At 47.1% G+C, this 24,036-nt stretch overlaps 1 protein-coding gene across 3 annotated transcripts; it reads left to right on the top strand.

Annotated features, from left to right (window-relative positions):
- The first annotated feature begins 1,138 nt into the window (after positions 1 to 1,138).
- On the top strand, positions 1,139 to 23,987 carry Lig3 (DNA ligase 3). 3 transcript variants are annotated; one of them, XM_038328032.1, is made up of 20 exons: positions 1,139 to 1,269; positions 3,790 to 4,343; positions 7,002 to 7,145; positions 9,564 to 9,761; positions 10,434 to 10,585; positions 11,359 to 11,525; positions 11,649 to 11,726; positions 12,332 to 12,500; positions 13,939 to 14,094; positions 15,756 to 15,887; positions 16,493 to 16,572; positions 17,596 to 17,683; positions 17,978 to 18,055; positions 18,301 to 18,424; positions 19,368 to 19,510; positions 19,842 to 19,916; positions 20,288 to 20,434; positions 21,251 to 21,458; positions 22,097 to 22,215; positions 23,218 to 23,987. In XM_038328032.1, exons 2-20 carry the CDS (start codon positions 3,794 to 3,796, stop codon positions 23,449 to 23,451), a joined length of 3,042 nt encoding a protein of 1,013 aa, XP_038183960.1. In that variant the 5' UTR covers positions 1,139 to 1,269; positions 3,790 to 3,793; the 3' UTR covers positions 23,452 to 23,987. The 3 variants fall into 3 exon arrangements, with proteins under 3 accessions (XP_038183960.1, XP_038183959.1, XP_038183962.1); XM_038328031.1 differs by having other exon boundaries at positions 9,561 to 9,761; XM_038328034.1 differs by lacking the exon at positions 1,139 to 1,269 and having other exon boundaries at positions 3,802 to 3,909; positions 4,023 to 4,343; positions 9,561 to 9,761.
- Positions 23,988 to 24,036: the final 49 nt, after the last annotated feature.

Here is a 24,036-nt window from a genome sequence, read left to right as displayed (position 1 = left end):
GAGCAATTTTACACTCTGTGGGGGAGAGTTGAGAATTTGTCAGTGCGCAGTGTTCACTCAGAGCATCTCTCAGTTCAGACTGGTCACTTTTCCAGCCCTCAACAACCACATACGTGGCTACTGATAAAGGGTTGGACAGCACAGGGCTGGGGAAAGGTCGAGTAAAGTTAAAATTCTCCAGTCAAAATGTTGGTTTTTCCTCATTGGAGGCCTTGAATTTCCTAGGTCCTTCTGATTCTCAAATCCAGGTTTATCCTGCCACAAGTTAAGAGAAGACAAAGAGCCTGTGCCTCATTTCAAACAGGGATCTGGCTGGGCTAGGTCCAAAGAGCCTCGCTCAGCGTTCATTCTCCAGCTCGGTAAATGACCTTATAGTCTATCAGCTCACTCTGGTCGTTCATGTCTTATCAAAATACTGAGCATCTCACAGAGGTAATGTGTAAGCGTAAATTATTTCAAACACGCACCTTCCTCTCCATCCCAAGGCCACTTTGATATACTGGGTTCGCTTGCCTTAGCATCTCCAGTGACCAGTTTCAACTTTAGCTACTAGACTCTTTCACAACATTCTTTCCCTACGAAATAAAGGCCAAAGTCTTCCACACAAAATAGAATTTCGCTCCAGCATCTGCTCTTTATTTCCCTAACAAAGCCCAATTGTTTGCCGTTCCCAGGCTGAACAACGTCACTTACGTTCTGCCTTGGATACTTCTAGTTTTGTAAAATTAGCCGCCTCAAACTCACAAAGCCAACCTGAGGTTTAGAAGTAGTAAACTAAATGACATATAATCGGGGCCACTGTCCCTGTCGTTCCTTCACAGTTCCCAACTTCCTTTTTAATTGAAGAAGCCTCTTTTTAATTCAGCAAAACTCATGAGGGCAGGCATAGAAAATAACGGTGGAAACACTGGCTCTTTCCTTCTTGGGCTCACCGCAATAATTTTTTCATTTTCTATCTTTACTATCTAAGAATCTGAGGCATTCTAGGAACTTCAGGTGCGCTGCGCCCCACCGCCGCCACCGAACCCCACAACTCCTTAGTTCAAACCCTCTAGGGCGGAACGGAACAGAGACACACGTGGCGGCCAGAGAGGCGGGGTCCGAGGGCGCAGGTCCGGCTCGGCTACTGCGCCTGCGCGCTGCCTCCGTTTCAAGGACCCGTACTTAAAGAGACAGGCGTTCTAGTCCTCGTGAGAGGCCCGCGGCCTTGTGGGCTCCTAGGCGGGCGGCCCGTGTGGAGCGTCGGAGCCTGGACAGCCGGGAAGGAAGGTGAGGGGCGGCGTGGCTGGCCGCGGGGCGCGGTGTGGGGAGGGATAGGACCGGGGCCGAGCGCGGCGTGGCTGGAGAGCTCGTGGCTCCTCCCCCGCCCGCCGCTCAGCCTGGGGGCACACCCTCCGTGACGTGGCGGCCCCCCGGGAGCCCACGAGAGGCCCGCGGCCCCTAAGACACCAGGCGGGCTCTGGGGAGGGCAGGATATCACCCACGCCCGAGTGGATATCCCTAGGGGTCCGGGGTCTGGCCGCGGCTCCCCGGCAGAGCGTGGAGGCAGATCGGCGAGCTGCTCTCCGCGGCCCCGGCGCTCCTGAGCCTCACCCCCCCCCCCCGCGCGGTCGGCCCCGGTGGTTAATTGTCCTATCCCGGGCTGAGGGCTGCATGCCACCCACCATTACGTGTGGAAAGTTAAAGTCCTGCTCTCCCTTAGCTCCTCCTCGACCCTGCCGTCCTTCACTCGCCTCTCTGATTCTTAAACGTGAGGCTTGGGTGACCCACTATGAGTCTCCCCAGTTAATGGACCTTCTCCCCCCCCCCCCGCCCCCAACTCGTACATTGTTAAATACACAAGTTTGGTATGCATTCCCTGGGAATTCAGCCCGCCCTCGAATTTGTTGTGATTTTCCTAACCACCCCATGAAGTAGTTCTAATCTTGGAGGATGTTTTCCTTTTGAGATGAATGGGCTTCCTATGTAGCCCTGGCTAGCTAGACTGTCTAGCTTCGAACGAACACCACAGTCCTTCTGTCTTTGCCTTCTGAGTGCTGAAATTACAAACTAGAACCATCATAATTACCTGTTATAAAAATAAAACAAGGGCCGGGCGTGTTGGTACAACGCCTTTAATCCCTGCACTCAGAATGCCAGCCTGCCCTACATAATGACTTCCAGTACTACATAGAAAGTACTCAAAAAAACGAAAAATAAACAAATATAAATTGAAGCGGGGCATGGTGGTGCACTCCTTTAATCCCAACACTCAGGAGGAAGAGGCAGGCAAATCTCTGATTTCGAGGCAAGCCAGGTCTACAGAACGAATTCCAGAAAAGCAAGGGCTGTTACACAGAGAAACCCTATCTTGAAAAGTAAAAAGATAGATAGATAGATGGATGGATGGATGGATGGATGGATGGATGATAGATAGATGAGATAGATAGATGATTGATAGATGGATGGATAGATAGATAGAAATTAGCCTTGGTGGCTCATACCTATAATCCCAGCTCTAGAGAACTGGAGGCAATACTGGCTGTTTCCGGATGGCCTTGTTTACATAGCAAGTTGAAGGAAACTGAACCATTTGGTATCTGCCACCCACCCCATGGGTAAACTGTCCTTTCCCTTCCATAGTTCACCGACTGTGCTGTGCTCTGTGTAGCACAGCAGTGAGGGAGTAAGCTTTCTGTTGACACAGAAGCAATTTTACTTCACAGCAGTGTGCGGACAAAAATAGTTTCTACCTTTAATCCCAGCACTCGGGAGGCAGAGGCAGGCGGATCTCTGTGAGTTCGAGACCAGCCTGGTCTACAAGAGCTAGTTCCAGGACAGGCTCTAAAGCTGCAGAGAAATCCTGTCTCGAAAAACCAAAAAAAAAAAAAAATAGTTTCTAGTATATTGGAAATTAAAACTATAAAGAAAGCCACTAAATAGTTGGGCAGTGGTGGCGCTACCTTTAATCCCAGCATCCGGAAGCAGAGGCAGGCAGATGTCTGTTTTTTTTTTTTTGTCTTAATAACCAAGAACAATTACATCGTGTTTATGAAGTTTACCTGTGAAATATAACACGAGGTACCTTTAGAAAGCAAGCCATTATAACAGATTTGGGATTTCAGAAGAAGGTCTTCCTTTGAGAGGCAACTAATCAGAGCCTATAATCAGATTGACTGCCTGGGTTCAAAGTATGCTCAGCCATTTGTTAGCTGTGTGACCCTCAGCAAGTTACTTTGCCTCTCTGCTCCAATTCCATCTGTAAAATGTAACCCACAGTAGTACTTAATTCAAGTAGTAGTTGTTCTAAGAGTAAAATTCTTAGAAACAGAATAAGCAATTCCCTTGCTTAATTCAGCAACCTGAATCAGGGAAAGTTGAAATAACTGGACTTTAGAGTCAAAGGTAGTCATGGATGAATCCATCCAAGTAGAAGCAGTGATTATACCTAGTACTTCTTATAATTACTTAAGTGTTTGTTTTTTTGAGGCAGGGTTTCTCTGTGTTTCTCAAGTTTCTCGCAGAGGTTCGTCGGCCTCCCAAATGCTCTGATTAAAGGCGTGCGCCACCACCGCCCAGCTAGAATCTTGGTAATATTTAAAGGGCACCATTCATTACTAGTATCTCATATTGTTGATGTTGTATGCCTCTTTGGAAACTGAGTTTTCCTGTATTGGAACTCCGCTTCAGCCTAGGTGAATGCATTGGGAAGTGCTTGATTAATCGCGAGCTCTGTCTGAGATTCTGGCCATTAAGAAATTGGAAGCCCGTCTTCACATCTTTGTGCTTATTTTCCACCTTTTCATACAGCTATATGACTTTGGCTTTCAAGATCCTCTTCCCGAGAAACCTTTGTGCCCTTGGCAGAAAAGAACTGTTCCTGTTCCCAGAACAGAATCACTGGTCTGCCATAAGACAGTTCAGTCAGAGGTCGGAAACAGATCTCCTTCGTGGGTGCTGCCTCCTCCGGAGAAAAAAGCCTGTCCTGTCTTTCCAGAGAGGGCATCTAAGACCACGTGCCACCCACCTTGTTTTCTTCCCAGGATCGCATGTGGGACTCTGTACTAGCCCCTGTGAGATGGCGGAGCAGCGGTTCTGTGTGGACTATGCCAAGCGGGGCACAGCTGGCTGCAAGAAATGCAAGGAGAAGATTGTAAAAGGAGTGTGCCGCATTGGCAAAGTGGTGCCCAATCCCTTCTCCGAGTCTGGGGGCGATATGAAAGAGTGGTACCATATTAAGTGCATGTTTGAGAAACTGGAGCGGGCGCGGGCTACCACAAAAAAAATTGAAGATCTCACAGAGCTGGAGGGCTGGGAAGAGCTGGAAGATAACGAAAAGGAACAGATAAGCCAGCACATTGCAGGTGGGTTGGGGAACCTACTTTCTCAGCTTGCTGGTGCTGGTGCTAATAGAGTAGGATGCAAGGAGACTAGAGTCTAGGAGATTTCTTTCTTTGTTCATCTTGCTTGGGCATAATTTCAAATTCACACAGTAGTTATAAGAATAAAATTAATAATAAGAGCACTCACATTTTCTGCACACAGATTTCCCTCTCGATACTAGTCAGTTTACCCTATCATTCCTGTCTGTGGGCTCACTCTACATATCAGGCTTGTTTTTATTGAGCCATTCAGAAAAAATTATATCATCAGGCCCTGTAGATACTCTAGTGTGTATCTTAAAAATAGGATCTTCTCTTACATGATCATAGTTTACCTGTCAACCTCAGTAAATTCACCTTGATGCAATACTTTCTTATCTGTATACTGTTTTGTCAGTTGACTGAATATTATAATTTAGTAGTATAATGTTATAATTTAGTAGTACCCATTGTAGCATTCAGGTCTAGCATCAGATTAGGTATTGTGTCTAATTGTCATGTTTATTTAGCCTCCTTTACTCTGCAACATTTCCAGAGGGGCTTTTTGGTTTTTGGTTTTGTTTTTAAGATGTGTTCTTGCCATGCCATGTAACTTGGGCTGACCTCACACTTGGAGCAGTCTTCCTGCCTTGTCTCCCCAGGACTAAGATTATAGGCTTGTGTCACCAAGTCTGTCACTCTATGGTCTTTCTTTTAGATGTTGATATTTTTAAAGAATAAAAGACCCGCTACCACCGTTTTACCTGTCACCTTTTGATCTTTTCAAACTTGTAGATTATTACTTTCCCCAGGGACTTAAGGTTCATTATGGTACTTAGTTGTTCCATATTTGGCCAGCCTGCAGTCCCTTTAGGGTGGCGTCTATATCCTGTAAACCCTAGTTTCTCTCGCGCTCTCTCTCTGCAGTCTGCTGTGTAGCCCTAGCTGACCTTAGATCTCAGTCGTTTCTGCACCAGCCTCTCAACTCCTGAAGTTGCACACAACTGCCAACCACACCTGGCGCATCTTTTTCCTTGCGTTTTAGCTAGGTGAGGTGGCGTAAGCCTGCGGTCCTAGGTACTTGGGTGAGTGTAAGGCCTGCGGGCCATGTTTTATAAGTACTTATGCATTAGGCATAAGAGGATGCTCTTGACTTCTATGTGTCCTCCCCTAGCTGTGGCAGTAGCCATTCCTCCGAGGAGTCTGAATTCCCATTAGTGGAAAATAGTTTTGGAAACCAAAATCTGAATGCTGTATGTCTCATCATCTTGGGGTGTATTTGCTTCGAAGTCCTTGGAACAGACAACTAGAAAGATATATGTGTGCATATACATAGAATCACATATATGCATATATCCACACATACATGTTTACTCTTATATGTGGTTGCTGGGAATTGAACTTAGGACCTCTGGAAGAGCAGCCAGTGATCTTAACCACTGAGCCATCTCTCCAGCCTCCAGGCCTCTATTCTCAGCCTTTGTTACTGATTCTATCTCATTCAGGGGAAGGGAAATGCAGTCAACAGGAATTTTTCTACCAGTGCCAAACAGGCATGCTCTGGTTTCTTCTTCTTCTTTTTTTTTTTTTTTTTTTTGGTTTTTTCGAGACAGGGTTTCCCCATAGTTTCTAGAGCCTGTCCTGGAACTAGCTCTTGTAGACCAGGCTGGCCTCGAACTCTGAGATCCGCCTGCCTCTGCCTCCCGAGTGCTGGGATTAAAGGCGTGTGCCCAGCTGGTTTCTTCTTTTTTACTTAGTTGTTTCTATATATTGGGGCTATTCCACAAGCGAGGTCCAAGTTCTATCTATCAAAATGTGATTACTGGGGCTGGAGAGATGGCTTAGCAGTTAATAGCAAAGGTGTTTCTTCCAGAGAACCTGAGTTTGATTCTCAGCACTCCCATGGCAGCTCATAATTTGTAACTCTAATCCCAAGAGATCTAATACCCTTTTCTGGCTTCCCTGTGTACCAGGAATACACGTGGTACACATACATACATACAGGCAAAACAACCCGTTCATACAAAAAAAATTAAAATAAATGATTATTGATTTTCCTCAAATCTATACTTTAAGAAATTATTATATATTGGATAAGAGGTGGGGAATTTTGATGAAATTTCAAGTTACCAGTAGAGGTAAATTGTAGCACAACACCTTCTCTACGCACTACTGTACAGTTCGTGAGTCAGGCAAGGGGCTGGAGATTGAAACACACATAGCCAAGAATGCTCTCTTTATTGTGATCTAGGGCAGCTTATATAGGGTCTCCTTGACTAATGGCCACGCCCTAACTCTCAGCTGCAAGCCCACCAGAAACCACTTCGCTGCCCTCAGGAACTCTTGAGGGTCTTGGAGCAGCTGCAAAGCAAGTTGTTTGCTCAGAACAGCTGCAAGCCTAGGAAAACAGGTTGTTTACTCCAGCAGGCAAGGGGGTCCACAGTCCCCAACAGTAAATGATCCCCCAGATTACCTTTTTCCTCTCTCTGTCCAGTACCCTTTTACCTTCTCCCAACAGTCATAAAGACCAGCCAGCCTGGGGTCATAGTACAGTAGAAACTTAGCAAGCAGAGATTTGAGAACTGTTGACAAAAATCTCCAAAAGCTTCTTTGGCAGTCTTTCTCTGAAGGACATTTTTGTTCTTTGTGTGGGTCCTGTAGACCTGTCTTCTAAGGCAGCTGGTACACCAAAGAAGAAAACCGCTGTCCAGGCTAAGCTGACAACCACTGGCCAGGTGACATCCCCAGTGAAAGGTGCTTCGTTTGTCACCAGTACCAATCCCCGGAAATTTTCTGGATTTTCAGGTAAGATTGGGTTAAGGCTACTGTTAAGGCCCGCCCTCCTTTGTGTGGAATCTTCTCTGGGGTTCTGGCTAAATGAGAATGCTGTTGCCTAGAGTCAGTAGCTGGCGTCTGTCTGGGCAGTCCAGCCGCAGCTGACTCGCAGTGCTCCACTCCACAGCATTTCGTTGTGTGCTCAGTCTCCGGTGTAGCAGGAACATTAGTTGGTTTCATAGTTGTATTTGTCAATGCCTTGTCCACTTGAAGTTATTACCTGGGTCAAAAAGATTTTTCTAACTTGCTCTTTCTTTGTTGGTGCTTTGTTGTTGTTTGGTTGGTTTGATTTGGTTTGGTTTGGTTTTTCAAGACAGTTTCTTTGTGTTGTCCTGGAACTCCCTCTGTAGACCAGGCTGACCTTGAACTGACAGAGATCCACCTTCCTCTACCTCCTGAGTGCTGCGGTTTAAGGCATGAACCACCACCACTTGGCTAGTTCTTCTTTTTTTTTTTAATGACAGAATTCTGAGAAGTTGTTTCCCCAAGCTTGCCTAAACTAGAAAGGAAGTGTGGGAGGATAGGTCACGCATAGAACATTTTTCCTTGATTTCCCTTGATAGTCAATTGTCCATATATTCCTGTGGTAGAGATGTGTGAGCAAGAAACTAGAAGGAAGATCTGAATGACAGGTGTCCTGTTTTGTTGGGAGACAGTAGAGCCCATTAATTAAAGAAGGTGGACTTGGGAATTAACAGGCTCTGGATTCAGACTCGATCTCCAATCTCTTGTTTATGTCTTGGCAAGATAAACAAATAGTAATTTGTGATTATATACATATATATGTAAGTTGTTTCTGTTATATAACAAACTACTGTTCATGGACTGGAATCAGTAAAACTTTGCTAGAACTTATGCTGCAGATGGGAATTGAGAGGATCATTTATTGGCTATAGCTTTTGTTCTTTCCTTAACCTGAGAAGTGCTTTTCTGTTACGTTCATTATGCTCATTTTATGAATGAAGTTCAGGCTCACAATGGAGCTATTATTTCATTGTTGTGTTTGTCCCAATAATGTTATTTACCCTATACCCTGTAGCCTGTTTCATTGTTTGAGATAAACAGTTCTTATGACTGGCTCAGTTGAAGAAAATAAAATAAAACCCTTTGGACTTGAGTAGTTGGAGGTTCAAAGAAGCCTAGATGTGAAGTAAGAAGAACTGAGGTTTGGTTCATGCTTGACAGCTTGGTGCTTTGAACAAGTCTTCACCTGTTTTGATCCTCTGTGTCTGTGTCTGTGAATTAAGACATTAGTCCTGTCATGAGGACTATGGGATATAATGTTACAAAAATTATGCCTGGATCTGTAGGAGTTCTGCACGCACACACGGTTAATTTGTTCTGTTGAAGAGATAGAGTCTTTGCTAGAGAAATGGCTTACATGTTAAAGGCTAGGCTCACAACCCAGAAATAGAAGAGGATCTTCTGTCCAGGCTGTTCTGAAATTAAGATCCTCCTGTCTCAGCCTCTCAGGTGCTAAAAGTACAGGCGTGTGCTGCTGTCTCTGGCAGTTTTTATTATTTGAGAACTCAGGTTTTTGGTTTTTTGTTTTTGGTAGTAGGCCAAAATAGGGATGCAGATAACATGCCCTGGTCTTGTGCATGGAATTTAGAAGAGCCGAAAGGAATAGGGTGCTCTTGAACCCAGCTAAATACTGTGCTTTGGAAAAATCCCTGCCCCACATCAGATTTAGATTCCAGGTCAGATTTACAATGTACAGAACCCAAACCAGAAGCTTTGGTAAACAGCTCCTTGCTATAAGAACTCTGCCTTGGCCTTGTAAGTGGTCACAAAGAGGTGAGAAAGAATCACCAAGGATTCTCTCTTTCAAAATAAAACTGCCTTTTATTTTGACAATAAGAAAAGAAACTGGAGTGGTGATCCCTGACTTTCTTGCTGGCACACCTGTCTTGGCTCCTTTACCAAGGTGGTCTTGAAAGCTCAATGCTCTCGGGCCTTGGTCCCATCAGTAAGAAGACAGTGAACCCTATAATCTGTCAGGTTTGTCCCCGATGGCAATATTTCAAATTAGCATGTCCTTTGGTTTCTTCTCCCTTTTCCAGCCCAGCCTTTCTGGAGTCAGAATTAGAATTGCTGAGATCCACCTGATGGCTGTGGCCTGGAAGCAGCCTTTGTTCCTATATGAGATGCTCATATAAACAGATGCTTCTCAGTCCAGTCTTCAAGCAGTGGTATTTGGGCCAATTTTACTTGCCTACCCTATGTATACTTGTGACAAGGGTGTAGTGCATCTACCCCCAGTAACTCTTTGTGGGGATTAAATAAAACTATGTATAAAGTCCCAGCAAAATTTTTATTTTCTTCTTTCTTGTTTGTGCTTCCCAAAAAGGAAAAATGGATCATCTGTGTTGTTTCTCTCTCCAGCAGCCAAAGCCAACAACTCTGAGCAAGGCCCTTCAAACCCTGCCCCTAAGACAAGTCTGTCTGCAAGTAAATGTGACCCTAAGCACAAAGACTGTCTACTGCGAGAGTTCCGGAAGCTGTGCGCCATGGTGGCCGAAAACCCTAGCTACAATACCAAGACCCAGATCATCCAGGACTTTTTGCAGAAAGGCTCTGCAGGAGGTAGGGCCATGAGCGTCCTGAGTGTGTTTTCCCTCTGAAAAGCTCAGAGCCATGACCAGCTTTATGGGCATAGCACACCGGTGTCTTGAAATTCTTGATAATCTTGGAATGGGATCCTGTAGCTGTAATTGTCACCAGACCCTGCATATTATATAGCAGTTCTGATCAGGGTGCTTGGCCATTTTCTTCCGCTGCCCATATTTTGTCCTAAGGAGGCAGAAGAACCCATTTGACCAGTAGAGAAATTGTTCACTTGCATATGTGATTAGGTGAACCACATGCCCAGTGTAGAGTAGAATTGTCTGACCCTGTTTCTTTCATAGATCTAGCAAATTGTCACTCAGTATCTGTTACAGCATCACAAAGTGAAAGTCAGGGCTTCGCCCAGTGGGAGAACATGGGATAAAGGTGAGGCAGACAAAACCCACAGCCTAACTTCTACTACTAGTGTTAGATACAGGGAGCTATGGGAAGCAGTCCCTGCCTCTTTGTAATTTATTTAGGGCCTCACTGTGTATCCATGACTGTCTAGGTACTTACTGTGTAGCCCATGCTGGCCTTCAACTCCCAGAGATCCGCGGGCTTCTGCCTCCTGAATGCTAGGATTAAGCTGTGTCCACCACACCTGGCAGCTCCATTTCTTCATGGAATTTTCCTTCCTTTTGTTTTCAGATGGCTTCCACGGCGATGTGTACCTAACAGTGAAGCTGTTGCTTCCGGGAGTCATTAAGAGTGTTTACAACTTGAACGATAAGCAGATTGTGAAACTTTTTAGCCGCATTTTTAACTGCAACCCAGATGAAATGGCCCGGGATCTGGAACAGGTCAGAGGCGGGTGTAGGGAAGCCCAGCCCAGGTGGGACTCTGCCAGGATTTAAAAATAACTGAGAGCCAGGCGGCGCACACCTTTAATCCCAACACTCGGGAGGCAGAGGCAGGCGGATCTCTGTGAGTTTGAGGCCAGCCTGGTCTACAAGAGCTAGTTCCAGGACAGACTCCAAAGCTACAGAGAAACCCTGTCTTGAAAAACAAAACAACTGAGCACATACTGGTGTAGGGAACTGAAACTTACTGAACAAGATTCTGTTACACTGTGGAAGCTATGGGTGGACACAGCTGTTCCTTTCATATGTTTGATAACTGAAAGCATACCACTGCCAAGCCACAAAAGGCCTTATCTGAAAAGTCAGGACTCGAGACTTCTTTTTGTCTCTCCTGGGGCTGCTCTGGGCTTTATTTGCTTACTTGCTTGCTTGCTTTCCCTCTTTCTATGTACTTCCCATTTGTCTTTGGCTTGTTCATGGCTCCAGCCTTGCTGCCATGGAAAGTTTCTATTCAAACGTCTGCTATTGGAAGGACTGTTCCTCTAAGTTGAGATTCTTAACAGGAATCAGATTGGCTCTATCTTGGATTAGTGCTGTCTCTACTCAGCTAAAGCAAGTGGGTAGCCTTGTGTGGATAGATGGGCCCTTCTAGGAACTGGCTAGGAGAGTTCCTGGGAACGACTCTGGGACCGAAGCTGTGGTGGAACTCTTGATTATCGTTAGTCCTGAGCTCCCTGGGGTTGCAGCAGTGGCATTTTGGTTTTTGGAGACAGGGTGACGTGTCTGAGACGATCAGAGTCTTCTTTGAGCAGAGCAAGTCTTTCCCCCCAGCCGCCAAGAGCCTCCTCACCATCCAGGAAGTGGATGCTTTCCTCTTGCACCTCTCCAAGCTCACCAAAGAGGATGAGCAGCAGCAAGCCCTGCAGGACATTGCTTCCAGGTCAGGGAGCTGCCTCAAACCAGACCCAATGACTGTGGGCTAGGGAGGTGGACTGCTCTGGGAAAGAAGGCTTGGAGATGAGAGCTCTTCAGAGATAAAGCTGAATATGCCTCATCTCTTTAGGTGTACAGCCAATGACCTTAAGTGCATCATCCGGTTGATCAAACATGATCTGAAAATGAACTCAGGTGCAAAACACGTGTAAGTACCATAGCTTCTTTGACAGCCTGCATTGCCAACTTCTTCGTTCCCTGCTGCTCTCAGGACTTGGGAGACCTGCTACAGATTTGAACCCTAATTGTTAATTTCCTCTGGGACCCTACTCCCTTCCACACCCATTTTCTCACAAAGTGGAGACAACTATCTTTAACACAAAGCTGCTACAAGTGAAAGTCTGGAACAGGCTTCTTGTCCATTCCAGCCCCATCCTCTGCCAAGGCTGCACCAAGTAAGGCACAGGGTCTCAAAACTCTGGGTGTTCTGTTTTATCTTTTCCTGTGCCACCTTTGATTTCCAACCTTTTGACTTTGTAACATCTACAAAATTCATGTTCAAGAACTGTTTATTCAAGTTTCAAAAAAAAAAAAATCAGAAAATAAATTTGACTACTTTGTGGTGGGGCACGTTTGTAACTTAACTACCTTTGACTCTGTGCAGCTACTGCTGTAGGTTGGACACAACTTCAAGTTAAAAGGAGGGAACTTTAAGGCTACTTCCCCAGCATTTCTCTTGTCTGACAGACTGCTACCCTAAGCCATAATGTCAGATGTAGAGGTTTGTCTCCTTGCTCCTGTCTGCCTTGGCAGGTTAGATGCTCTTGACCCCAATGCTTATGAAGCCTTTAAAGCCTCACGCAACCTGCAGGATGTGGTGGAGCGGGTCCTTCACAATGAGCAGGAGGTGGAGAAGGACCCAGGTCGGCGACGGACTCTGAGCGTTGAGGCCTCACTGATGACTCCTGTGCAGCCCATGCTGGTGAGGAGCACTGCCTTGTCCCTATCACCCGTGTCTCTTTTAAGTTGCTGGCGTCTGAAAGGGGGTGAAAGGCAGGGGTTCTTCCCTGTAGGTTGCCTAGAGAAGAGTGGAGATGAGCAGAGCAGTGCTAGGCTAGGAAGTAAGGCGCAGAGGAAGGCAGTGTGGTCTAGTACAACCTTAGCGTAGCCTCCAGCACTGCCACCAGTAAGCACTAGCGTCTGGGACGGGTCACTGGGCCTCCTTAGTGCTTTACTTTCCTTGTGGGAGTGGCAGCTGAGACCAAGTAGTTTAGCATCACACTTGAGACAGGGCTATGCTCAGTAGCCCCCAAGACTGTGACCCCCTGCAGGAGAGCTCAGAGCTGGCAACAGCTAGGCCTCATGTGACAGGGAGAAGAAGCAGCTCAAGGAATAGAGCCTCACCCCAGTTCATAACTTGGGGTTCTGCACCTTTAGTGAGGATGGGCTGGCCCTTCTGTTCTTTATGTGTAGCAGAGTCACTATCTGCTGCTCTGCCACTTGCTGTGAGACCCCTTGGGCTTTCCAAGGGTATATAGCGATTTTTTTTTTCTTTTTCTGGAATTATAATACTAAACCCTTGAGTTAGGCTTTTATGTTTGGGATAGGGAAGAATTCTCCTGCTTCCAGAAATATAGGATAGTCAGTGCCAAAATAGTGTGGTCTCCATGCCAGGGACAGAACCACCTCCTTCACCTAGAGAAGGAACTTTTCTGGCTTCCTTGGGAGTGCTTCCTAGAGTCCTTCCCTCAGCCTTGTCTGAAGAACGGTGCTTTAGCACATGGGCTTGGGAAGAGGCCATGGATGCACAGCTGAGGCTGTTTAGTGGCTGCCTGACCTTAAGTGAGTGCATAACCTCCCAGAGTTTGGTTCTCTCCTGCAGCAGTTGCCATGTGAGGCATCACCAAAGATGAAGTGACGTTGCGTTTTGTGGCCTGACAAGAACCACCAAAATGGTAGCTACTGTTTGGGTCTGGCTGGTGCGTCTGTGTCTGAGCCCCCTCTTGTTCTGTCGGTCTCAGATGGCAGCCACCTGCCAGCCTCGCTGTCGCTGGCCCTCTTCATTTCCACCCCGCATCACTGACACGGGGTAGCAAGCATGTTCAGTAAGCCGGGGGCCTCGTAAGAGCCTTAATCATTGAGAATGAGAATCTTACTTCAGAAGACTTATTCTAAAATGGATAGCATTTATCTTTTCCAGAAAGCAGACTGTTAAGTCAACTCTGGAGGTAGATGAGCTATTTTTTTATTTGAGATAATCTTGCTATCAACTAATGATTTTATAATCACAATATAGCATTGCCCAGCCTTTTGCAATACCATCACCCCTTTAGCAGCAGTCTGTCCTGGCAACCCCAGCCCCAGGCTCTGCTAAAGAGCCCCAGTTAAAGGGATCCAGCATTTGCTTTCTCCATCCCAAGGCTGAGGCCTGCAAGTCCATCGAGTATGCAATGAAGAAGTGTCCCAATGGCATGTTCTCTGAGATCAAGTACGATGGTGAGCGAGTCCAGGTGCATAAGAAGGGGGACCACTTCAGCTACTTCAGCCGCAGTCTCAAGCCTGTCCTGCCTCACAAGGTAATTGCCTTCAGCCAGGACTCTTTCCTCCCTGCCTGTAAGAGTCACCAGGCCAGAACTGCAGGGCCTTTCCAGCTGTCCTTCACAGAAGGGAATTTGTTTTTATCTGTAAATGAATGGAATTCATTCCTGGACTCTTCTAGTAATGAAAGGCTGCTCAGCTGGGACAGCCAAAGAGCTCCGACTTGGATTAGTCAGGCGGGAAAGCGCTCCCTGGATGTTGCGGTGCAGACAGTGAGCTCTGTGCAAGTCTTTGGTGTTTCTGTGTCTCCTGTGCTCCTTTGGGCTAGATTAAGGTTCATGTACAAGGAACTGTTGGGCTGTCATTCGTTAGCTTGCTCAACAAGTATTTCTCAAATGCTATGCACTATTGTAGCTAGTGGACATATAAAAGTACAAACAATGGGTAAAGTACTGACCTTCGTGGAGATTATAGTTAAGTGCACAATATTATGGGGCTGTCTGGGATCCCAGATTCCTGCCCTACTCAGGATTGGTGGGAATTGAGAACCTTATTCCTCCGCCCTTCTCAGCTCCCAGGCCCAGTCTTTTGAGGTCTGTGGGAAAGAAACAGCTGGGTTTATGGCCCCAGTAGCTTGTGAGTAAATGGAATTCCTAACTTTGCCACCCCCTTCTTTCCCAGTTCTGGCTTGGTTTCTCGGAGTCTATGGATTGGGGAATGTGTTGTACAGTCTAGTATGGACATGGTAGCTGGGCCACTTGTTTTATGTATTCAGCAAGAGCACTGAGCAGTAGTGTTGCATGGAGCTTTACGTGAGGCTCATCTGTTCCAGGGGCACTGAAACTGATCAGTACCTGCTGTGAGAAGGATGGTGTGAGACAAACTGTCTTGTGACCTTGGGACATTGAACACAGCTTTCCAGAATACGTTTTCTTTACCTTTGTAAATATGGATTGAACCTAGGCTTACACAAACTAGGCAAGGGCTGAATACTAAGCTATGTCCCCACTCTGGAAGGGCTGGGTTGGGGATAGAGGGGAGTAAGGATGGGTGGTCAGGTCTTTTCTCATCACAGACAGGGACTGTGCTGCTCTCAGCTGAGGAACTAGACCATTGTCGGGCCCTTTGGTATCCTTTGTCAAGGAATACCTGGGGTTACAGTGGGACCTCTCCCACTGAGCAGTCAGAAATGAGGGCTCTGCATATGTCAGGAAAAATCCAGTCCCAGGGCTCATACTCTGAAGTCAGCAGGAGCTTCAGAGCTCCCACTTAGAGAAGACCCTGTTCTCATTCCTCGCTGGAACAGGGCTTTCTCTCAGCCCTGCAACCCATGTGTTGCCCGATCTTCTGTAGTGGACACTGGTCTCCACCTGCCCGTTGTTCCTCTTTCCTCTCCTCCCATAGCTGTCCACCTCCATGTCCTCCCGACAAAGTCACTCTATTTCTTCCTTTTTCCTCCAAACCCATAGAACATGACTCCAAGTAGGCTGGCCATTCTCTGGGTCTAAGACAGAGGTAACAGAGCAGATAGTCTGGTCCTCTTTCAGGGAAGACTGACACAGCCAAGCTGTGTATTTCACCCACTGCTTGGGCTTCCACATGTTGTCTCTACTATTTTGCCTGGACTTTGATCACTGTGGCATGGTTTTAAGTCTTAACTGCCAAGTCATCCTTGCCAGAGCTCCCTTTCTACTTCCAGGTGGCCCACTTTAAGGACTACATCCCCAGAGCTTTTCCTGGGGGTGAGAGTATGATCCTGGACTCCGAGGTGCTCCTGATTGACAACAACACGGGCAAACCACTGCCCTTTGGGACTCTGGGAGTGCACAAGGTACAATTGAGAGTCCTGTGTGCACAACGTGTTGTTAATCTAAAAGGCAGTGAAGAGGGGATAAAGGCACGTAGGTCAGGGCCTGTTCCATCGTTTGTTCTTCCATTAAAAAGGAGTTGCTTATTAGGAACTGCCATAGAATTGAGTTGGTTTCGGTTCACTACATGTTTTTCCATTACTGTAACAAAATACTGGAGGCCACTATTCTATGAAGCATAGTTCTAGAGGTTACGGTCAGGGAATACAGGGTTCTTACCTTTAGATCACTGCTAGTACAGCACATCATGGCAAGGACATGTGACAGAGCAAAATCACTTACACCATGAACTGAGGGGCACAGAGAGGGCAAGTCCCACAATCCCTTTAAGAGCATACCACTAATGACTTAAGATCTTCCCCTACCTTACCACCCTGGGGTCCAAGCTTTTAACACTTGAGCCTTTGGGAAACATTAGAGGTCTGAAATTTAGTGAGTACCATCGATGGATTGTTCTATGGCCTGGGCCTGCACCGACAGACATGACTGTTCACTGGGGGCTGCAGAAGTAGACTGCTATTCCCCTGACCTCATGCCCACATGTACCTATTGCCTCATTTCCCTACAGAAAGCTGCCTTCCAGGATGCTAATGTCTGCCTGTTTGTTTTTGATTGTATCTACTTTAATGATGTCAGCTTGATGGACAGGTAAGTTAGTTAGTGTTTTGATATGTTTTTTTGTTTGTGTAAGTGTTTGTGTTTTGTTTTCATATTTTGCAGCACTGGGGATGAAATCCAGGGCCTTACATGTATTAAGCATATGGTCTACTATTGGATTTTACTCCCTGGCTATCATCTTTTGGGGGGGGGTGGGGGGTGTTGGTTGCAAGACAGGGTTTCTCTGTGTAGCTTTGGAGCCCATCCTGGAACTCTGTAGACCAGGCTGGCCTTGAACTCAAAGAGATCTGCTATCTGCCTCTGGCTACTATTTTTAAACCCAGAATCTCTCTGCACTGGGGATTTATCTGGTTGGGCCTTCCGTTAGGAAAGAAATAGGGGTTGGGCTAACATTTGTGCATTGTATCTATCAGCTTGTAGGGGATGCCATGAGTGAAGCATCCAGTGGAGAACTGACAGTCTTGAGTAAGCTGCATCCACAGGCTTGAACCTACATAGCTGATACCTGTCCTTTATGCACTTGTCTTCTTAATCCTGTTTCTATAGCTACTACATAAATGATTAAGAAAGAAAGTGGAAAGAATTGATGGGGCAGGGTCCCAAAGCTTGTACCAGCCTTGGGTTAGGATTAGTCAGGCAGGGTGTGGGGCCTAAACCTGTGTCAGTCAAGCTGTTCACTCAGGCTAGCCAGCCTGGAGGTGAAGTTTAGACAGAATGGAGCATTAGCACAAAAGTTGTAACACTGAAAAAAAAAAAAAAAGGTTTCAGGTGGGACTAGGACTTGTAGTCTGGAATGGAGGCTGGTGTTCTCTTGGCTCAATAGAGGAGAAAGCACAGTTACGAACTGGCTGTGAGCCACAGCTCACAGTGGTCCATCTCCAGTGTTAACGAGTTCTTGTAACCCTTGACAGCAGAACCGTTCATAGAGGAGCTTGGATCCATAGCTGTCCCTCTCCTGAAGCATCAGTTTTATCATTGGGCAATGTCCTGTGTTAGAATTCCTCCTGGGGGTGGGAGGAGGCTCTTTTCCCTCAGCTCTGCTGTTTCCCTTAGGCCTCTTTGTGAGCGACGCAAGTTTCTTCATGACAACATGGTTGAAATCCGTAACCGGATCATGTTCTCAGAAATGAAGCAAGTCACAGTAAGTGAAATTCCTATCCTAGATGGGATCTGATGGTTTTAGAACAGAGCAGAGGACCCCATGGAGTATGAGAGGATGAGCCTCGGGTATACTTATATGGAGTGCATATATTACATAATTTTCTTCACTCTGAAGGGCGGGGCATGAATCTTCCTAGGCAAGCAGCCTACTTCTCAAAGCCACAGCAGCTCTTTAGGACCATTCCTTACATCTAAGTACGTTTCTACAAGTGTATAGAAATGAACACGGTGTATATTCTCACATTGTCTGCACATCTCTCTTGCTGTCCCTCAGAAAGCCTCAGACCTGGCTGACATGATAAACCGGGTGATCCGAGAGGGCTTAGAAGGGCTGGTGCTGAAGGATGTGAAGGTAAGAAGGCTACACCTTGTCTTTTCCTGCTGGAGGTGACTGAGTCACTGGAGATGGGAGGAGTGAAAGCTGCATAGGAGTCTTTCCTACTTAACGGGGGCAGGCCGGTCCCAGATCTGAAAATGGCTTTGCTGCATGTGCTCTAGCGCCTGGAGACAGGTCTGGCTGGGCCATGGTGGTGAAAAGACAGGCCCTACCTTCTGGAGTTTGCACTCTCTGTGATCTATTTTCTTGTGTCCCCTCAGGGTACATACGAGCCTGGGAAGCGGCACTGGCTGAAAGTTAAGAAAGATTATTTGAACGAGGGGGCCATGGCCGATACAGCCGATCTGGTGGTTCTTGGGGCCTTCTATGGGCAAGGGAGCAAAGGTCAGTGGTGTCTGGTCCCCATGGTGGTACTCTATCAGAAGATTCACACTGGCCGCCTTGCTAATTTGATCTGCTGGTCATGGATTGCTTGGTCCTAGGATCTGGGGCCTTGATCACATCAGGCAGTGGCATCTGGGAGCTACAGGCCGAAACAGAAATCAGTTAAAAAGAGCTTATGCCCCCTCAAGCCTTTAGACCTAAATTGATGACTAGCACCCACATGGTGAAAGGAGAGGACTGACTCCCACAAGTTGTCCTTTGACTTCCACACACTACACTGTAGCATGTTTGAATACTGGAGTATGATTGGCTACACACAGTAGACATTCACAAAAAAATAACAAAAAATGTTTTAATAAAAAAGGGAAAATAGAAGTTGATCAAGAATACCTTCTGCTGTCCCGACATAAGGGAGCTCAACATCAGCTGTTTCAAGACCTGACTGACAGCTTCCTTCTCAGAAAACTCTTGTTTCCTGATTGGGGAGAAAGATGAGATCTGAGATCTTAAGGCAGTGTCGGGGGAGGAGGGGTGTTGGTTTTTTTTTTTTTTTTTGGTTTTTCGAGACAGGGTTTCTCTGCAGCTTTTTTTTTTTTTTTTAGAGCCTGTCCTGGAACTAGCTCTTGTAGACCAGGCTGGCCTCGAACTCACAGAGATCCATCTGCCTCTGCCTCCCGAGTGCTGGGATTAAAGGCGTGCGCCACCACCTCCCTGCTGGGTGTTGGTTTTTTTGAGACCGGGTTTTTCTGTGTAGCAGCATTGGCTGCCCTGGAACTCAGTAGACCAGGCTAGTCTTGAACTCAAGAGATCTGCTTGCCTCTGCCTCCCGAGTGCTGGGATTCAAGGTGTGTCCCACCACTGTCCAGCTACTCTAATGCTCTTGATGCTAAGGCCCTGGTCCTTGCCCACTCTAGCCTATACTCAATTCATGTTCCCCTCTTAGGTGGCATGATGTCCATCTTCCTCATGGGCTGCTATGATCCTGACAGCCAGAAGTGGTGCACTGTCACCAAATGTGCTGGAGGCCATGATGATGCCACACTTGCTCGACTGCAGAAGGAGCTAGACATGGTGAAGATCAGCAAGGTGAGGTCGAACCCTGGCCCCAACAGTCATCACTCCCGAGACACAGGATGTGCTCTAAGGACTGAGGTCTGCAGGTCTGGTTTTAATTCAGTAAGGAGCTTACATCTTGGCCATAGGAGCAGGATTAGGCTTCCAAATCTCAGAGATCCTGCCATGTGAATGGTGGCCTGTGTCCTGTGGGCCACAGCCTCTCTTTAGAGGAAGGATCATGTGGGGTGAGGGGGCCTTTTTTTTTTTAAAAGCTAAGCCACATTTCACAGTCTCATTGCCAAAGACTTAAACCTTGCTCCAGCATGACAGTAAGCCCAAAACAGTGTCTTTTCTCCTTCAGGATCCCAGCAAGATACCCAGTTGGCTGAAGATCAACAAGATCTACTATCCTGACTTTATTGTTCCCGACCCAAAGGTATCAACTTGATGGTTTGTGGCCCCCACCCCAATAGTATGCAATTCTCCAGTGCCACAGAAGTTAGCCCAGGCTTGCTAAAGGTCCACCCAGGAAGGGACTAGGATATTCAGCCAAATAACAGACACAAAGCTAACCAGCCATCACTGAAGACTCTCCTTAGTAGAGGGAAAGCAAACTCCCATCCACTTGTCCAAGGACCTGTTGTAGAAGGACCTAGCCCGGGAAGGTTTTAAGGGGAGGCAGAACTGGAGGCAGAACTGGCTCACATGCCTCCTGGGTACCTCTGTGCTTTTTCCGTTTGCCATTTTTCTGGCTGCTGAAGATTTCCTTCTTGGCCATAAATAATCTACCTGTTTCATTCCTGACAGAAAGCTGCTGTGTGGGAGATCACGGGAGCAGAATTCTCCAAATCTGAGGCTCACACTGCTGATGGGATCTCCATCAGATTTCCTCGCTGTACCCGAATCAGGGATGATAAGGACTGGAAATCTGCAACTAACCTCCCTCAACTCAAGGTGCCAGCTTCTTGGCTTTCTAAATGTCCCCCACCCCACTGTCTTGCCCTTAAAAAGAGTTTTGGGTTTCTGGCCTGTTCACAGTCCTTTGGCTTGTTACCTTTGTTCCACAGGGACAAAACAAGGAGAGCAATTAAGAGTTGAAACTTCCTCCCAGCTCACCCTCCTCAGGTCCCCTGAAGGCCCTTCTAGCTTCCCACAGCCTTTTTAGGAGTTTCCCCAGGCCACAGTCCTACTTCACTAAGAAATGAGGTTTAGGGGCTGGAGAGAGGGTTCAGTGGTTAAGAGCACTGGCTGCTCTTCAGAGGATCCAGGGTCCCCAGCATCCACACTGCAGCTTACAACTGTCTGTAACTCCAGTTCTAGGGAATCTAGTACCCTCTCTGGGCTCTGTAGGCACCATTTACGTAGTGCAGACACACATATACAGTTTTTAAACTAGGATTTAGGGAGAATGTAGAATCGCACACACTTAAAATTCTGGCAGAGACAAAGTTTCTCTGAGTTCAAGGCCAGCCTGGTATATATGGTAAATCCCAGGCCTGGCAGAGCTATACCATGAGACCCTGTCTCAAAAACAAACAAAACTGTTGTTCCTCTGAGCCTGTAATCTCAGCACTGGAGAGGCTAAGATGGGAAGATCTTAAGTTTAAAGCCAGTCAAAAAAAAAAAATAATCTTGGGTGCCACAGGTCACTTTTACCACAGTTGCTCAGATAACAGGGCCCTACTTATTCCCTAACCATGTGTGCCAGGCACCACTCACCTGGACCCAGGGAAGGAAGTGGCAGCACCTGACTTCCTCCCCACTTCTTAGGAGCTGTACCAGCTGTCTAAAGAAAAGACAGACTTCACCGTAGTGGCTGGAGATGAGGGGAGCTCCACTACTGGAGGTAGCAGTGGTGAGAGTGAGGGCACTGCTGGGTCTGTTGTACCCCACAAGGCCCCCAAGACACCTCCCAGTAAGTCCTCTGCCAGTGGCAAGAAGACTGAACAGAAGCTGAGTAACTCCAGTAGCAGAGGTGGTAAGTAAGAGGGCGTGAGGTGATGGAGAGGGATGTGGGTAGGAAGAGATGGTAGGGCAGACAGACTGAGACTCTGCAGTCAGATGTCTGTGTAGGTGTCTACTACAGCAGACATTCAGTGCATTCCTGGCATGTGACTAGCCATGGGCCAGGAACTGTTTTACCAGGCAGGCACCCTTATCTGCTCAGTAAACCTGAGTGATAGTACTTAGAAGAGCCTGTCTGACTTGGGAATGAGCCGCCTTGGAGCTGAGTGGTCTAGCTGATAGCCTTGCTCCCCCTTTCTTTCACGATCATAGCAGAAGTGCCTGACCCATCTCTTGGCTCCCCGACTTCCAAGGCCATCAGCAGTTCCCTTTGTCCTCTTCCTTCTTGTTCTTGGTTTGGTTTTAGTTTTGTGATTTTTTTTAATTTCTTCTCTCTTTTTGGTTTTATTTGTGTATAGCCAGGTTTACACCAGGCTGACCTTTGACTCACTGTGTGGCCCAAAATGACCCTGAACTTCTGAGCCTTCTCTACCTCCTTAGTGCTGGGATTATAGGCCTGTCCCAGTTTGTGCAGTGCTAGGGATTGGACCTGGTGCCTCATACATGCTGGGCAAGTACCTAACTCCATACCTGACCTCTGCTGTCCTGCAGGCAACAAGATTCCAAAGCCTTCCCCCATGAAACCAGGAGACAAGCTGGCCACGAAGTCTTCTCCAGTGAAAGTGGGGGTGAAGAGGAAAGCTGCCGATGAGACCCAATGCCCGACAAAGGTGAGGGAAAGAACAGTGATGGGATGGGCCTGGAGTTCCAAGCTCTTGTGTGTGAAGTGGAAAAGGTGTCTGTCCCTGTTGGTCTGGGAGAAGGCTACTGGAGTCCTTCCCTTCCTGATTGGCAAGTGAGCAGTCCTGCTCCACCCTGTGCCCTTTTGTTGCCTTGCAGAGGCAGCGGGTCAGCCAGCAAAGAGGAAGGAGAGCCGGAGGCAGGAGATAGAGCCAGCCTAGCAGGAGAAGCTGCAGGGGCCCAACGAGCCGCCAGTGTCAAGTTACAGTTCACATTAAAAAACTTAAGTCCAGTCTGGGTGTGGGGTGCAGCAGTGCCTTTGTGTCTCTCGAGCAGGTCTACCCAGCAAGGAGAGGGAGACAGCCATGGCATAGAAAACCCAGCTAAGGAGTGTATTTTCCCTTTAGTTGGTCCTTGGTCTGGCAACATCTGTTGAATACCTACAGCAACTAGCTAGTCTGGTGCCCTGGGTGGCTTCTGACCCAGAAAGTAAATGAAGAAATATGACCAACAGAGATTGCACCCCTGCCCGAGCATAAGCACAGAAGTTGAAATCTCAGGGCCTAAACCCACTTCTCATTAGAAACCATTCAATCTCTCTTCCTCCCTGAAGCCCTTAAACTCATCCACACTGATGAGCAAGACTCCTAGGCTCCTTATCTAGGTAACTGCAGAGCAGACTACTTAATCCTTGGGAGGTATTTTACATTGGGTGGCTCCTGGAGAGATGCCCTTTTTCCATATCTTGGCCTCAGATGTTGGAGCCTATCACTTTTCCCTTTTCTCCTAGTGTAAGGGACAGGAGAAAATGTCAGACCTGGGTCAACCAGAGTGACTGGAGGATGGGTTAGCAACACCTCTGCCTTTCCCTCAGTCATCCATCTATGTCCTAAATCCTAGACTCTATGCATCCCAGGCTGTCGTGTATTCTGGTGGGTAAAGTTGAAAGTGTGCCCAGGATAGGGCTCACTCTGTGTGGACTCTGTTTGCAGGTGCTGTTGGATGTCTTCACTGGGGTGCGGCTCTACTTGCCACCTTCCACACCAGACTTCAAGCGGCTCAAACGCTACTTTGTGGCATTCAACGGGGATCTGGTACAGGAATTTGACATGGCCTCAGCCACACATGTGCTGGGTAACAGAGAGAACAACACTGAGGCCCAGCTGGTCTCTCCAGAGTGGATTTGGTCATGTATCCGAAAACGGAGGCTGATAGCCCCCTGCTAGAACTTTATTCTTTCTCTTTGGGCTGTCCTCGCCTGCCCACTCTACCACGAGGCTCAGCCTGGATGGTAGGGGCTTCTTCGCCAAGCAGTGTACCTTCTTACACCCTCCAACTCTTCATGGTCCTTTCTGGATCAGGAGTTAGTTGCTGTGGGCACAAGCAATTCTCTCGCTAGTTTAACTAGATCTTTCAGATCTGGGTGCTAGCTTTGTCTTCTTGTTTAAAAAGAAGCCGACCTTAGTTGTTTGAGGTGCTGATAACCAACCTAGACCCTTATGCATGCTAGGCACAGTGTTGTGCCCTTGAACTACAATTTTATAAGTGAGAAATCTTAAGCCAGGCATGGTGGTGCATGAGGAGCAAGAAGTCAGAGGATCAGGAGTTCAAGGCTAGCCTTGAACAAAAACAAAAAAAGCGCATCTTTCCCCCCACCAGTTCCACCTCTGTGACTAAGGAATGAAGGCTGAGCAGAATCTACTTCCTTTGTCTGCTCCTTTTTCACTTCCATGTGCATCTTAAAAACTGTATTTAAACTGTCCTTGCACGCTTCCTGTATGTGGCAAAACCTTTATTTTGCCTGGTCCCTT

This window comes from Arvicola amphibius, chromosome 4 (genome assembly GCF_903992535.2).
Source record: "Arvicola amphibius chromosome 4, mArvAmp1.2, whole genome shotgun sequence".
Classification (NCBI taxonomy): Eukaryota; Metazoa; Chordata; class Mammalia; order Rodentia; family Cricetidae; genus Arvicola; species Arvicola amphibius.
This window is presented reverse-complemented; position numbering and strand designations above follow the sequence as displayed.